The sequence below is a fragment of the Linderina pennispora genome (genome assembly GCF_002104995.1).
Source record: "Linderina pennispora strain ATCC 12442 chromosome Unknown DL89scaffold_25, whole genome shotgun sequence".
NCBI classification, from domain to species: Eukaryota; Fungi; Kickxellomycota; class Kickxellomycetes; order Kickxellales; family Kickxellaceae; genus Linderina; species Linderina pennispora.
This window is the reverse complement of record NW_024468273.1, coordinates 78,883-95,801: the sequence shown is the minus strand read 5'-3', so window position 1 is coordinate 95,801 and position 16,919 is coordinate 78,883. Positions and strand designations below refer to the sequence as shown.

At 55.2% G+C, this 16,919-nt stretch overlaps 1 protein-coding gene across 1 annotated transcript; it reads right to left on the bottom strand.

Moving 5' to 3' along the window:
• Window positions 1-2,485: 2,485 nt before the first annotated feature.
• Window positions 2,486-4,678, bottom strand: DL89DRAFT_296105 (uncharacterized protein; the record flags this gene model as incomplete). The annotated part of the gene is made up of 1 exon (XM_040890715.1): window positions 2,486-4,678. The coding sequence occupies one exon, from the start codon at window positions 4,676-4,678 to the stop codon at window positions 2,486-2,488; it is 2,193 nt and encodes a 730-aa protein (XP_040739716.1).
• Between the last annotated feature and the right edge of the window lie 12,241 nt (window positions 4,679-16,919).

The following is a 16,919-nucleotide window of genomic DNA, read 5'->3' as shown; positions in this document are numbered from 1 at the left end:
GGACGCTGATAGCATACACATTCTCGTATATTGGAGCAGGACAGAATGCAGGTCCAGTCCAAAATTGCTGTCTGTTGCTGCCATATCGTCATATATATGTGTGTTATGACACCACTACGCCTGCACAAGAACCAACTGCAGTGCCAGCGGCAGCGATGGCCAGGCAATATGGACGAGCCATGCAAAATGCCCATATGCGCTGATCAAAGATCCAGGTGCTGATCCTGATTATTGCAGTCCGATCTGTGGATTGTGATCATGTGGCGTTTGGATAGACCGCAGCGGCCGCAGTGCGTGGTCGCGCTTCACTATGAGCAGCAGCTGCACGCGGAATAGCGAGCATCCTCCTTTTATTTTGCAAACCCCAATTTTTCCACTTCGCAAAAGAAACATCAAAAATGGTGCGTATCCATCGGGGAATCTAAGGGCGTGAATCGGATTGATGCGTGGCCGTAAACTGGACGCAGAGGGCCGGAATGTGCGCGAAATGAGCGGAAATCCCCTCCGGCATCAGAGGGGACATTTGAATGAGCACAGCCCGGAACCATAAGCTAATCTGAGGACGAATTTGTTGCTTTCGGCATTATAGGGAAAGGTTCACGGATCGTTGGCTCGTGCCGGTAAGGTCAAGTCGCAGACCCCAAGGTCGAGGCTCAGGAGAAGTCCAAGAAGGTCACTGGCCGTGCCCTCAAGCGCGAGAAGTACATTCGCCGCTTCGTTAACATCACCCTCCTCCCCGGAGGCAAGCGCCGCATGAACCCCGCTCCGGAGAAGTAAGCGTGCTTTAAACGTACCTCAGCACCGACCGTCAGGGTGAGCTTTTGGGTGTGGACGTACAGTTTTTGTTCATTCGGAGGCAATCCCGTCGGGTTCGATTAGCACAGTATGTAATAAATACGCAAGCGATTGAATATCCACGCGCGTTTCATTTTGGAGCCACTGGAATGAGTATGTGCCGAGAGGCAGTATGCTGCTATTCGAAGGGAGCTGCTGTACAGGGAGGTGGACATGTTGCATATATGTGGGACTGGGCTTTTTTAATCTGCTCACCCAAGCTGTTGCCAGTGCCGCAACAGCTGTCGGCTCCAGGAAATATGAAGCTACCCTATGCGCCACACATAATCGGCATTTCCCTGAATCAACAGCGATGTAACCCGTATATGCAGCAGGAAGGGGCTATGCGCTCAGCAAACTGTGCTGCGTCACACATGGCTTTGGAGCATCGCGTCTACACGTAATGCACGCCTGTTGCAGCGCGCTGATCTGGGCAGGAGCCAGCTTTAGACATTATCTAGCTAGCAGCAAGGGGGGATTTTCAAGAAAAAGCTGCACTTTCAATATTTGAGCCGGGAGTTGCTTATAAAAACTGAATGATTTTTTGTTTGAGCAATGGTGCTTTCCTGCTATTTTTCCCGTCTCTACTTTTTATTTCCTTTCTTGCTTCCAATCTGAATTTACGCGTATTTGTATACTTTGCTGTGCCTGGCACGCCTTTCTTTCTCGACTGACATAGTTAGCAGTACCGGCGGGGGTCCAAAATGCGCAAAAAGTACAAGACGAAATTCCCAGTTGTAAGTGTCCTGTTTTGGCGCGTTCGATAAATTGGCATTTGGTCTGCATTTCTGCAGAAAAGCACCAGGCCAGGCAAGGTTGGGAGGCCTGAGTCTCAAATTTCAAATGCAGCAAACAACATAGGAAAGAAAAGCAGTAAGCGCATTGCAGCATGCCTTCTTAAAACCAAGACCTTTCATTTCACCACGGGTAGGCGCGGATCAAAAAGATCATGCAGATGGATGAGGACGTGGGCAAGATGGCGCAGGCAACGCCGGTGCTGATATCCAAGTCGCTGGAGCTCTTCATGCAGTCGATCGTGGACGACGTGGCGAAGCACGCGCGGGCATGCAATGCGCGCAAGATCAGCACGACGCACCTGAAGCGGTGCGTGGAGAGCACCGAGTGCTACGACTTCCTGAAGGACATCGTTGAGGACGTGGTGGACGACAATGATGGCGGCGGGGTGGAGGCGTGTCTGGCACGAGTGGCTGAGATGGAGCAGACGGAAGCCCAGCCGAATGGCGAGCTGGGAGGCGGCGGCGGCGGCGCGCCGTTGTCGAAGATTCTGGATGTGCCGGTGGCGGCGCCGGTGGGGGACGAGCCCGAGGGGCAGGAGGAGCAGGAGGAGCACAGGGAGTCGGAAGATAACATGGAGGACGAGACATATAGCCCAAAGGCTGCTGGCCGCGGGCGGGGGAGAGGCAGGGGCAGAGGGCGCGGCAGAGGCAGAGGCCGTGGGCGCGGAAAGGCTGCTGCGTCAAGCGAGTGATCCGTATCTGCTTCCAGCTACTGCTACCGTCCCATCTGTTTTCCGATTTCAATATTTCCAATAACAACCAAAGCGCTATTTCATCTACGCCATATTGCCACTTTTCACCCATAGACAGCGCGCGCTCACCCGCCAGATTGCGAGCATAGCACAGCTACTAATTTACTCATCCTGAGTGCGCGTCGGCGGCTCAGGCACCGGTCCAGGCTGCGGCTGCGGTGGCTCCTCATCGCCTTGGTCATTGTTTTGCTGGGCGGCATTGCCTGGGACCTGCACAGGCATCCACAGGTGGCGGAAGCCATTCCACTCGCGCACATGGTCGAGAATTCCTTGTAGCCCTGGCTGCACATGCTCTTCCTCCTCGTCATTCCCGTCCATTGGTTCGTGGTCTCTGACGCCGACATGGGGCGGGTGGACGACCGGGCCAGGCATTGCACCCAGGAAATGGGCAAGGCGATGGGCTTCGTCATCAGCCTCCTGAGCCGGCCGGACCATGTGCGGCAAGGCGAACATGTCATTGAACATAAAGCTGTTCTCGCGGTCCTCGTCTGGGCCCTGGAACTGGCGCGTGTCGGCAGCACGCATCCGGTCCTCGCAGACACCAATCGGATAGTATACTAGGAGTCGCTGCAGGGCCGCCACCAGGTCATCGGCGCCGGCATCGGCGACCAGGCCGATCAGCGATTCGATGTACTCGGGGTCTGGGTACTGTACAAGCTGAGTGTAGTCGCCAAATGACACCTTTGGGTAGTTGTGGAAAATAATGCGACTGCTGTCGTCCTGCTCGTCTGGCAAGACCAGGTCGGTGGTGTCGAAGGTCAGCGCATCGCTGCCCACGGTTGACGCAATACGCAGCAGCTCCGCCTGGCACCGCTGCGCCAGACGGGGGATGGCCAGGCGGGCAGCAACATCCAACAGCTGCAGCCAGTCGTCCGTACTGTCCATGTACTCGGTTGTCGGGATCATGTCGTTGTAGATAAAGTAGATGGCGCGCCGCACATGGCCGTACGGCATGTCCTCCAGCTCCACACGGCGGGCTTCGGACTCAGTCATGTTGGATGCCTGCAAGGCGCTGAAGTACTCGCTGCCCGCTGCCAGCACATTAGAATGGGCGCGGATCAGCGGCTGCAGAGCGCCGACTGTGTTCTGGGGGTCAGCGACGACGATCTCAAAGTCACACTGTTGGCCGTCCATCTGCAGCGACTTTCCCGCAGCCAACAGCGCTTGCTTCAGGTCGGGCGGCTGAGGGCCGATTGGAATGTCGTCGCGCAATTTCACGCGGAAATCCAGTCCACACCGCTCCATCGCTTGCTCTCCCTCACTGGTGCGGCCCGCAACGGTCGTGCGCAGCGGCTGGCGTGCGACCTGCGCCTTCTGCCACTCGTTCGGGCCGGACGTGGCCGGATAAAACGCTACAGCTATCTCGAACCCGTACTCGCCCTGCACGTACTGCGTCAGATCGGCTGCAAACCCAGGTACCGTATGTTGGATATAATCGTTGCCGTTGGCCGGTACGCCCACGTATGCCAGGAGTTGCCCGCGGTGCTCAGCAATAGTACGCGCACGCCGCTCCAGATCGCACTCACCGCCTTCGTTGCCGGGTATCTCGGGGAAATCTTTAGCCTCGTCGGCGCTCAGCACATAGGTTGGGACTTTAGTGAACTCGAGCTGCGACAATGCCCGCACGCTCCACTGCACGTTGCTGGTTGGGTCAAACTTGGACCAGCTCAGCACCGCCATGAACCTGTCGATGGGCCGCTTCGCGACAACGTAATTGAAGCGCCACGCAAGGAACGAGGTCTCGCGCGCACTGTCCCAGTACGTTGGTGCCAGATACGACATCATCCAGTCATGCTCCACCTTGCGGAATACGCCGCCATGGCTCAGCGCCCCGTGTGCAAACCCCTTGATAAACGGCAGCGCCCGGCCGTTCTGGTAGTACTCATCGTCGGCTGAACTGTAGCTGATGCGGCTATCCCACTCGGCTGTGCTGTTTTCTTTGTTTAGCCGCGGTGCTGCGCCCTGGCTGGCCTCCCCCGGGAAGTAGTTCACTAGACGCGGTGATATCGGTAGCGACTGGTCGTGCAAGGGCCGCCAGACATTGAAGTACCCGCAAGGCATAGGCAAATCTACTTGCGCGCGTACAGTCTGCTGGCCAGAACTGGGCAGGGCTACTGAGTTGCTGGCGCTCACGGTCTGCTCGTAAAGAGAGACCTCGGTCGGATACCGGATAGGCATGTAGTAGTAAGGTTGGAGGCCGCCGAAATCGATGAGGCTCTCACGCTTGGTATCCACCGGCGGACAGGATCTGTGCTCTGCCACCGGAGAGCTGGAATGGGTGTTGTCCGTCGACATTGGTTTTGAAAAAAGTATAAAGTATAATGGTAGTGTAGAAGCAATGAAGAGAAAAGAGTGTAAAACGGAGGCGAGTTGCTGCTGGCGCAAGGAGTTTTAAAAGGGGGAGGGCCGAGTCTTGGCGAATAGCCAATGCATGCTGTGACCATCATGCCGCCTTTCTCGCTGGCAAATAAGCAGTGCCATTTTCAGATCGTCACCTGCTGCTGCTGCTGCGGCTGCTGCTGGGGCTCACTCTCAGCGACAACCGGCCGCCAGACGCGATTCACGATCCTCCCCATCTGCTTACACACCCGATTACACACGACCGCCCACACAGCCACGCTGACACTGCCCTTGGGAGCCCCAGGCATCGCCAGCACCCAGACACCCGGATAGAACCAATTCCTAGGCACATAAAACACCGGCGTACGCCAGAACCACATGCTGACAATAAACCGTACGCTGTAGATCAGCACCCGCAACGCCAGGTTCACGTATAGCTCAAACGCCGTGCGCTCCAGGGCCAGTTCGCTCGACACCGACTCGAATTTGCCCGTCAGCGCGTCCAGCCGGCGCCGCATCTTGGCCCACCGCGCAAACTCGTCTACGGAGCTGACGGTACGCAGGTCGCGACGCAGCTGCGTGATCGATGCTTTCAGCGAAAGCCGCTCGGCCGCCTTCTGATTGCCGGTCACCGTGCAGTATGTGGCCCAGAGACCCTGCGCTAGCGTGCTGTAGCCGACCGCCTCCAAGCACACCGACAGAAGCTCAATCGCAAATATCGTTAGTAGCAAGCACCCGGCCATCCGAATAAAATGTAGAAAAAACTGGAATTATAAGCGACAATTGCGAAATGGACTCTAGCAGAAGGAAAAGCGGGCCTCACTGTAGAATGGCCTGGAGGCTGCACCTTGGCGGTTAGGTGATTGCGAGATTTGATGATGGATTTCTGATCAACAGACACAGGCAGTGCCAGCTCAGCGATGCTCGTGCCACCCATGACTATTTTGCGACTCGTCGTCTGTCAAGCAGCACCGTCGTTGATTAGTGGTTAGACAGAATGCCATTTTTAGTATCGCTACCTGGGTCAGATGCATATCATGTGCACTTCACTGCTAAGCGGTACCTGCCGACTTCAATGCTCGCCAACCAGCCACACTGATTTGGTTCCACACTGGTAGGTTCTGCTGCCATCGCTACGCCCAGCACTGCCACGTTTCTACGCAGCTCTCTTTATCCACACCCATGTATCCGAAACACGAGAATTGTGGCCATGGTAATAGTGGCAATATTAAGCTGCATTGGTTAAAGATGCATTTAAAAAGTCGACGGCTTCTCACTGGCATAGCAGCGTGAACGGGCGCATAGGCTGGGTAGTCTCCAGCTCCAAGGCATACGTGGTGTATTCCATAGCGCGCGCCAGTGCCTGGTTATCAGAGCCTGGGTCTCGCTCCTCGGCGACCTCGCGTTCCAGCCTCCCAAGCCAGTACCAGGCCTCGGGATCCGACCAGCCATGGGCCCTGGTGATGTTCTTCAATAGCCCAATGGCAACATCACGACGGCCAAGCAAATACTCGACACGGGCAAGACCGACGGCCGCGCGAATATTGCCAGGCTGCAGGGCGACGGCAGCGTGGAACTCGTTGAGGGCAGGCAGGGGCTGGCCGCGCGCGAGCTCCAGCTGGCCGCGCATCACCAGGGCATCGGGGCTTTCGGGCCACGCATTGACCGCCTCGTTAATTGCATTGGCGGCCTCGTCGGTACGCTGCAGCTGCACAAACATTCCAGCCGACAGGAGCCACAGGTCGCATAGCGCGCGGCTCGCCTGCTGGCGCTGCATTGACAGATGCGTGGCGATTGGCGAATAGTACACGCTGTGGTGGGTGGCCAGGCCCGAGATGGTGCTGGCGCGCGTGCTCGGGCTCAGGCCCAGACTGGCGCGGATCTTGGCTGCTGACAGATCCGGGTTGTCGTAGTAAGCCTCCGTCGGCACATCACCCGCCAGTGCACTGTCCACGCTGCCGTTGCGCAGATGCGGCATCGACCGCTGCCGCTTCGGCTGCTGTGCTGGCTCCGCGGGTGCCGTCGGCTCGGCTGGTTGAGCCGGAGCTGAGTCGCTGGGAGAGCTGCTGGGGAAGGCTGGGGACCGCCTTACGCTGTGCGAGTGGGTGCGTGCATGGCCGGTGGTCGCCGGGTGGTCGTCGGGCGAGCCGGCCGAGCGCTGGCGCACGTGCCTGCCCAGCATGGTGCGTGCCAAGGAGCGCGCCAGCGAGCGCTTCCCCGACGTCATCGAGTGCGGCTTGCGGCTGCCCAGCAGATCGCGCAGCGGCGGTGCCGAGCGCGGATCTCCAGCCATTGAAAGCTCCAGCGCCGCCGACGCATCATCAGCGCCCTCGGGCGACGACAGTACGGGGCCGAAAACGCAGCCATACAATGCAAACATATGCGGCTGCGATTTCAGACACGCCGCCAGGCCGCCAAGCTTGCTATCAATCAGCTGCCGCGTCATCCGCAGCCGCAGGTACGCGATGCCCGAGTCGATGTCGCCGCCGCGAGCTGCCGGCTTGCTGTCCACCAGCCCAAGGTGGCTCGGCCGCGAGGGCCCGGCTGCCTGGATCTCGCAGTCCACGGCCCACCACTCGCTCTGCTTCAGAGCCACGTCGCAGATGCGCTGCGCGGTCGCGTAGTCTTTGCGCGCGGTGGCCAGCAGGACCAGCAGGTGCCAGGCCTCGAGCCGTCGAGCGTCCAGCGCCACTGCTGCCTTGGCTGAGGCCGTGGCTGAGGTAATGTCGCGCGCGCCGATCGCCTGCTCCAGCGCCAGCTGGTACTGGGCCTCGTACATGCGCGGTGCTAGCCCCACTGCCTGCTGCAGCTGCTGCAGCGCCGCAGTGTGGTGGTGCGTGCGGTTCTCGGGCTCCCTGCTGGCCTGCGACAGGCGTGCGTGGGCTGCCCCGCGCCACAGCGCCAGCTGCGCCTTGATTTGCTCCGGCACCCGCCCAACGTACGCGTTTGCCGGATCCAGCCCTTCGATCTCGTCGATCAAATCGCCTGCCGCATGGGCCAGCGCCAAGCTTTCCTGCGGATTCTGCAGGTGCACCAGATGCAGCCGCGTGCCGGTGATGGTTGTCTCCAGAATATCGTTGATTGACTCGACGCCCACGCCGAGCTGCAGCGCCCGCGGCCCGCCCTCGCTGAGCGCAGCACGCAGCGCCTTGCGCACAGTCTCGAGCTGCCGTTCCACCAGCACATTGTATGTACCGAAAGCCAGCCCTGCCTCGTGGTAGTCACCGAACCGGATCAGCGTATGCACCAGGTGTCGCATGAGCTGCGGCGAGTTATACGTGATGTGCACCGCCTGATACAGCAGCTCAAGCAGCCGCAGCGACTCGGTACGCGAATACGCCTGCGTCAGGTTCCAATCGCCTGCCGCTGCATCAACGGCTACCAGCACTTCGCTGTTGGCGTCGTCTGCCCGCGGGAACCGCATTGCCATGCCCAGCAGCGTCATCTGGTGCTGGTGTCCATCCAGCAGCGCCTGCTTCAGTGGCCGCGTCCCCTCCAATGTATACAGCGACCGCGAAATGCCCAGCAGCACGTGGTTGGCTCTCAGCCGCCGGAACACGCGGAACGCCGGCGGAGACACGCTGTCCATATGCTGCAGGTACTCGCCCAGTTGCTCCATGCCGTGCTCCTTGTCGCCCAGCGACAGCGACAGCAGCGCCCGTCGGTACAGCGCCTCCTCTGACCAATTAACAATCTCCTCGGTGCTGCCGCCCGATGCTTTGGGAACCACTACCACTGCATGTGCGCTCAGCTGGCCGCGGTACGTGCCCAGTGCCTGCGCGTATGTGTCCAGCGCCTCTTGCAGCTTGCCGTCCATCTCCTGGATGATCCCGCGCATCACCATCTGCGCAATGTATAGCTGCTTGTTGTAGTCTGCCGACAGCGAGCTTTCCTCCAGCGTGTCTGGCACCGATGCCAGCACCTCGCCACACTTTGCAAACTGCGCTGCGTAAAAGTACACCTTGGCCAGCACCACCTTGTATTGCTACAAGAGCTTTAGGGGGTTAGGGCCAATGCACACGAACAATGTCTGGTTTCCGACAAAACCTCCAGCTTCATAGCAGACAACTTACATATCCCTCGTCGCTGGTCATTTTGCGCTTGCCCACACTGACCAGGTCCTTTTCGATGTCGGCCAGCAGCGTGCTACTGGCGATATTCATCGGATATGCGATCTGTATCCGCCCGTTGCCCGTCATTTCGCCGTCGCCCTTCCAGTGGTTGCGCCCACTCCACTTGACGCTCTGCAGCTTCTCCTCCAGCAGCGCCTCGCTCCTCACCAGCTGCGAGAACACTACAGTGGCGAATTCTTTAAGCTTTGGGAAACTAAAACCTCCTGGTGCTGTTTTGTTTCTGCCCACCTTACCTTGCCCAGACTCGGCATGCTTGGCATACCGTGTGGCCAGCTCGCCTAGTGTACTCCACCGCCCAACGCACCGCGCTGTGTCGATTTCCTTCAGCACTGCATGATGACGAGAACTCAGCATTTTATTGTTTTTTTGCGGAGTATTAGAATTCGAGTTTTATAAAATCGGAGGAAAGCGAAAGCATAGCGGAGAAACAAAAAAAAGCAGTTCCTAAAATTCCGCCTCCTAAATAAACAAGCCTATCCCCCCTATCCACAAAACACCGGGGTCTGGAACCTTAGACAACCACAAGAGCACGATAAATGACGTCGCGTAGCCGGTAAAACTCGGGTGAGACATTTCCCTGGATCCGCAGCTTGCCGCCAATACGCGAGACCGCCAGTAAATTGCTGCACACAAGCACGCCGTCGCTTGAGAACTCGGCCGCCAGCCCGCTTTCGCGCAGCCGCCGCCGCAACAGACTGAGCTTGGCGTCGCCCACAAACACGGGCCTCTGCCACGCATTCTCCAGCGCCGCCACATCCACATCCAGCACCGGCTCCTCGGCGTCCTCTGCATAGCGGATCCGCCCAGATACGTGCCCCAGCTGCGCTCCCTGCAGTTCGGCAAACCGCACCTTGGTCAGCAGCGCATCGGTCAGCTTGACCGTATATGCATTGGCGCCCGACGACACGTTGACGATTTCACCCACGCTGGGCGCGTACACTTCCTTGGTCACAGCCACCTCGGGGTCGGCGCAGTAGTCCGCCAGCATCTGCGTTCCTGCAGCCGATCCGTGAACCAGCACCACGCGCTTCGGCTCGAGCTGCACCAGGATATTGCGCACTGACCGCCCATCCGACCGGCCCTCCAGGTCCACAAACGACAGCCGGCAGCGCACGTGCACACGTCTGGTATCCTGCAGAAGCTTGGTCGGCACTGACTCGTCAAAATCGTCGTTGGTGTCGTCGTCCAGCACGCCGTAGCCGGGCTTTGCCGGCTCCTGCTGCGTGCCGCGCACCACCTCGTCGCCGTGCGTATCGAACTCGCGCATATATTGCCGCACATCGTACGTCTCGCCAAACTCGTCGACGCGTCGCCGCTTCTCCTGGAACGGAAACATGCAGTGGCTCTGCGGCTGCCGGAAAAACCCGCCCACACGCCCGCGGTCCCGCACGTGCAGATCAAACGTCTGTCCGCTGCGCAGCCGCTCCATTTCCAGATCCACTGCTGCGATTGCTCCCGAGTCCACGTCGCGAGTCCCGCCCCTTCCTTCGCCTTCGTCGTCGCTGCCGCCGGTCGAGCTGGTGTCGTCGTCGTCGTTGTCCAGCATTGTGCGTCCGCGCTTCAGCATCGCTGCCCGCGCTGCCTCGCGCTCCACTCGCTCGGCCTCCTGCCGCGTCCACTCCTCAAGCTCCTCGCCCTTGAGTGGAATCCGTTGCTTCACCGTCACCTCAATGCAGGTGTTTTTGGGCAGGCTGATCGGGTCTGCCAGCTTGATTGGCTCGCCGGCTGTCTGGCCCGTCTGCACCCGATCCCACCACCGCGTGAACAGATCATGCGCCAACGTCCCTGGCGGTCCGCGCTGCGGCAGCACAACTGCATTTTGCGGGTCCTCCGCCCACCGCACAAACAGCTCCTGCGAGAACCCCAGTGACATGCCCTCAAGCGTCGCCAGCACTACCGCCCCACGCGGCCGGTACTTTGTTTTGATCTTTGGGTCCTCGTAAATCGCCGCCATCTGTGCATCCAGCTCCGCCATATTCTGCACCAGCACCACGTGCTGCAGCTCGAACGGGTTCGCTTTTGTGCCTGTGAACTGGTTGGTCACGCCTTCCGACATCCACTCCAGCATCGACTGTGCAAACTGCATTGTCTGCCGCGCGCACCGTCCCAGGAGAAAAACCGGATTCGACATTCGGTGGTGCCGCTTCTCCGCCCACCGCTGCTCCAATACATACGCCAGCTCCAGCACACGCGCGGTCGAGTCCACTGGGACCAGCACGTTACCGCCTCGCTGCGTCACGGCCTCGACTGCCCCCATGAAGCTCGCCAGCCGCTTGGCCCGCGTCGGCAGATTGTACTGTGCATTGTACGCGTCGGTAATCAGAAGCATCGGCCGAGTCATGGACTTGGCCACCTGCCCCTGCTTGCCCGGCAGCAGCTGCGTCTTCCCCAGATGCGCCTCCTTGACGTGGTTATAGTCCATCGCATACAGAACCTGTTCCGTGCCCTTGCGGATCGTCCACACCGTACCTCCAATCGTATGCCCCGCCGCATGCGCCGTCACCACAATCTCCGAGTGCTTCCCTGGCAACGCTGTTGGCTGCGAGAACCGCAGCGGCGTTATGTTCTCAAACGCATCCCGCACATCCTGCTCGTTGAACAGTGTGAAGTCAGAGCACGACCGCAGCGAGCGCACCACGTCCAGCATGCAGAGCCGCCCCATGTTGCGCACCGGCACTGTCGCGTATGCTGGGCATGTCAGCCCATATTTGCTGTACGCTAGTGCGTATGCCCCCAGGTGTGCCATATCTGGGTGCGAGAGAAGCACTGCGTCCACTTGTCGCGCCACCCGTCGCAATTGCACCAGATTCTCGCCTGAGTAGTCCGAGAAATTGCCGCAGTCTAGCAGAAGCCGCGTGTCGTCTACTTCGAGCACGTAACACAGCGCGTCCTCATTTTTGGCTCCTGATATTGCTGTGAATTGGAGTACATTTGCCATTCTTTTGTATACCTGTAAAACAAATGAAAGTGTAGTTTGGAGCAGAAAAGCAAGCGTCAGCCATTATTTCGGCTGCTTGAAGTCGTTGATTCCGATCCCCGATCAAGAATGCTGATCTAGGGACTTTATCACATCCTCACTCAGACAGTCGATGTCACCAGGTACGCTCTAAAATCATACAAAGCAGGTCAGCTCATCTACAGTTTGCTGCACCTCGCAATAAGAAACTGCATACACGCGCATCCATCAGCTCTCACTGTCAACAATCTTCCCATACAGTCCTTCTGGATATCTTGCAGTATTCACTTGAGAACCACAGCAACACTGGCATCACCAGAGAGGCTATATTCAACAGAAATATATACTTGGCTAGCGCCATATGATGTCTCTAGGGATGGCATACCTTTATCATGCATTGCATAATTTATTTGAAGTGCTTTCCAACCGATGCCACACTGAACCTCGAGTTTATCATTTCATGCAGATATAACCAAGTATCCAGCATTCCATTTGCCACCAAGACTAGAAAGTCAAATTTCACTCGTAAACCCCATATCACCATGCATCATACAGCAAATGACAAGCTTAGACTTACCGGCGCGTTGAGAGCTTTTGGCTCTGCAGATGCACATTGGAATGCACTTAAGGTGCTAGTATTTATAGGGCTTGATATCATTTCCGCCCAGCCAAGAATGGCAAACGAAAGGGAGACTGACACCATTAACTGAGATTGCGAATTCATCATTCTTACCATATCTAATGTAAGATGTATGAGTAGCTTCAATAGTGACTATAAACGCACATACCCCCCAGTTCCAAATATCCTATTACTCACAAGTTGCCATTTTATGGCCGACTGAGGGAAAAGCTACCTTCTACCATCTCATGTTTGGATATTTCATTTGGATTCCGATAAATGACTACACCATTTCCACCAAATTACAGATGTGCTTCAGTCGGCGCCCAATACATCCATACTCTTGATGCTGTTCTGCCTATTCCAGCTTTATCCCTTGGATTCCTCATGTTAAAAATGTGAGCTCGATTTCTATTTGGCATTACTTTTCCACCACGGACGGGAGTTTAATATGCTTCCAGAATCAGAAAATAGCTACTATTCTGCCTATCCGTAGTCAACATTCACTAAAATTATTTGCCAACAGCCCACGCAAGTTCAGTTTCCTAAACTACTCCTGCATGATCTTTCTTGTGCTCACAACATGTACTATGACATAGCTCCGCTCTTTTCGTCAACATTTTTCACTTATATATCCATTTCGATACCAACTGACATAGTCCATCAAGTGGATCGATCAATTATGATGCACTCTAAGGAAATCTGGCTCGAGTTTCTCCCTCCAGTTGCATACATGTCGGAACAACCTTCATGTGCCTCAATAAATCAAGCGTATAGTATTCATTCAGGGACTATATTGCTACATTACTTTGAAGAGCCCTTTCCAATGTCACATAAAACTCAGTTGGTTTGTCTCAGGATTCTTTGCATACAGGTAGAAATAGCAGCAGGGGCATATATAGCCAGTCTTATTTAACAACTACCAAAGCGGAAAATGCTTAATATTTACTGCAACCTAAGGGACATTTTAGATAAGGCGCCCTACGACCCTGAAAGCAAACGCATACTCCACGACGTCAATGAAGAATGCCTATCCCAAATGTCCAAACTACTCAACACGCTGGCACAGACTATCATGGACCTAATTCTCTATCGTTTAGTGTACAGGTGCGTCATCGGTAAAGTACACGCGGCTTTCCAAGCTATTCTACAGGAAGTTTTCTTTGTGGCCACAAAAGCCAAGCTGCCGTGCATCACTGCAGTTATCTGGGAAGTATGCAGCTCAATACAACATCTGCAAGCATGGTACGGCATATTGTACCTACAGAGGGAGTCATCATTCAATGGTATGCGCCCTCAGAGTCGTTCACAGTCACTGTTCGGATGAATCCAAAGGATTGCAGCTGGGTCGCCATTGCTTTAGCAAAGGCCGACTGAAACAAAACAGCAGCTGTCCTACAGCTGATATTGTCTAGAGTTCGTGAGTAGTGGTGGTTCATGGCATGCACTATCTTCTAGGGTTGTTTGAATTACTCCTATTTATTCCGCATGGAATCACTATTTGGACAACTGCAATACACAGCATGGGGGTGATTCTGACTACATAACTGGACCACCTTGCTACAAGGCGTGCATATACTGTGATCCTCAGATATCCTAGTGTGCTGACTGCAATACGTTCTCTTGCTGGTTGCATTGCCCAGGTTGCAGACACTCGACTCAAGCTGGCCATCGCTCAAATCTAATCCCTTGTCCGAATTATCAGCAAATCTGTAATGATCTGCAAGGCGGATTTCTGCTTTTGGCACTCAGCAATTTCTCCTAAGAACATTCCACATTTTGTGGACTTGTTGCCAGCCAATTTGCGCAGCCAGACCGCTTCTCCCAGCAGATATAAAAGCTCAAAACTATACTCCCAAACTTAACCTCATCAGAACTTCATCATTCTTTTTCTTGTCAAGCTATTCCCACCAGACATTATCGCCATGGATCACCTCCCGCCGCACGTCATTGACTCCATCGTCTCGTACACTATCGGACGGGACAAGTCGAAAACTGAGCTCCGGACCGACGCCAAGCCGGTTACTGTGCCGCATACTCTGTACCCGCTGATGAGCATCGATCCTGAATGGCGACGTGTCGCCAGTAGTTTCATCGGCGAATCGGCCATAATTTTTATCAACTCGCAAGGCACAGACAACCAGAACTATCCTGAGGATACACAGTCGCTTGGACGTATCATTGCAGCCGGGCTCGAACACCATGTCCGACACCTTCAGCTGTATTGCACTCCTGAAGATGTCGCCAACGGAACAGTACACTCAGTAGTTGGCACTCTCTTCACCCAGTGCGAGGGTAGGCTCACGAAAGTCTACACGGTTACTGTTTGTGTCTCAGTCCTCAATTCGTACGAACAGTATCACAGACATATGAGAGGGCAGCCTGCAATTGATCCACAGGAGCTTGCCAGCATAGAAAAAGGCTTTAATCTGAATATCGGTCGTATCGGCGAGCTGCTGAGGGAGGCAATGCCAAATATTGTTTCGGTTGTGTATTCTGGTGACCATTATTCGATGCTAGACAACAAACGGATAAACACCACTGCACTATCAGCGTTTTTAGGTGTCGCACCATCAATCCAGTGTCTGAGTGTCCTTGGAAACCAGACCTTGTACGCCGATCTCGACAGTAAATTAGCGCCTAGACTCAAGCACATGCACGTTGATCTGAGTGACGGCAGTGGCAACGGACTCATCGAGCTGGTAGTGCGCAATGCTGACTGTTTGGAGATGCTAAGTGTCGAGTTCCAAAGCTCCGAACCACTCAACAAGCTGTTCCACAACCCTGCAGATAAGTCACCTGTTGTATATTCGCGGCTGCATACGTTCACAGCACCATTCAAGAATGGCTGGAGAGTTCAGGATGACGGGTGTGCGCCAACGGCCAATCCTTTCCCAGTGCTGCGAAAGTTTGTATGGAAGAGGATGTGCCAGTTCAGAACCAGCAGCGTGTTTCGTTGGATCCAGCCTACGGTTGAGGTGATGGAAGTCCATATCAGCTATCAGAATTATGAGATGTTTGTCAAGGACGGCGTGTTCGATGCTGGCTCATTCCCGAATCTGCGCCGTGTTGATCTATCATGGTATACTGGTCCTGACGGCATTTCGATTGTTGATCCAGCAGGGCTACTCCCGCGTGTATTATCACTTAGTCCTGTTCTCGAGGAGGTTGCATTCGATAAACGCGTTTCTTATGCCTGCAGGGTAGTAGCTCCACTGTACAGGTGCAGGGATTTGAAAGAGTTAACCATAGCCGGTATCCAGTTCACCATTGCCGATGCAATCGGGCTTATCAACACATTCCCAAACCTACGGTCAGTGGTGCTGTCACTGAAGACTAGCCATGACGTGAACGAGCGAGGTGATGTCTCTGACACCGAAGCCAAAGAGTTCCTAGAAAAGCATAGCCATGTAGCGAATTCACAGCTCAGGACGCTGGAAATTAGCACAGTTATCTTCACTACAAGGCCACGCGCTGCACAGCACATACTGCTACTGGCTAGCATTTTCAAGTCTATCCAGGGCATAAAAATCCGCAGTCTCAACGAGAAGCGCGATGCAGCAATCCTTGGGGCATTGGATGAGGCTAAGCAGCGCAAATGCTTCGATAACGATGGAGAGGGTCGACTTCAATGCATGGAGTTTTCACTGGTTAAAAAGTAGAGTTTGCAGAACTGCAATCAAAAATAATATACACCACATGCTACAACTTGACATATATCTTTCTGCACTGGCTTTTATTCAAATGCATAATGGATGTTGATATAGCAAAATCGAGAATTAAGATAATGAGTATATAATATGATCTGCGATGCATTACCCTATGTTGACATTCGGGGTCCGGAGTCCCCCTGCGCCACCATGGACAAGGCCGAAACGCATACGTACAAAGGCCTAGGCAGACGAACAGCCTTTATTCTTTCCCTCAGTCACTTTTTTCAGGAGTCATTTTTTCCATATATCCGATAGCCACTCATCCCCTAGGCTAACACCCTAACCGCAGACTGATTAATGACCAATCATCCAAGGCCCTATGTGTGCCATCACTCAGTCCTGTTCTCGAGAAAGTCGCTTTCTATACAGATTGGTCTTGTTCCAGCAGTGGCCTAGCACCGCTGTACAAATATGGGAGGTTTGAATCAGCCAAACCTGTCTGGTGTTCGTTTCACCATCACCGAAGCAATTGGGCTGATCAATAGGCTCCCAGAGCTACAGCCATTAGTACTCCCCCTGAAGCCCAGCCATGACGTGAACGAGCGAAGTGTTGTCTTCGACGCCGAAATCAAGGTACTCCAAGAAAATCACAAGCAAACAGCGAGTTTGCGGCTCAGAACACTAGGGATTGGTCCATCGAGATGCTCCACAGCGCTAATTGCTGCACAGCACATCCTGCTACTGGCCAGTATCTTCAAGTCCGTCTGGCCCATAGCAATCCGCAGGCCAAAAAAAAAAAAAGCGCGATGCAGCTATGCAATTGCTTCGATGGCAA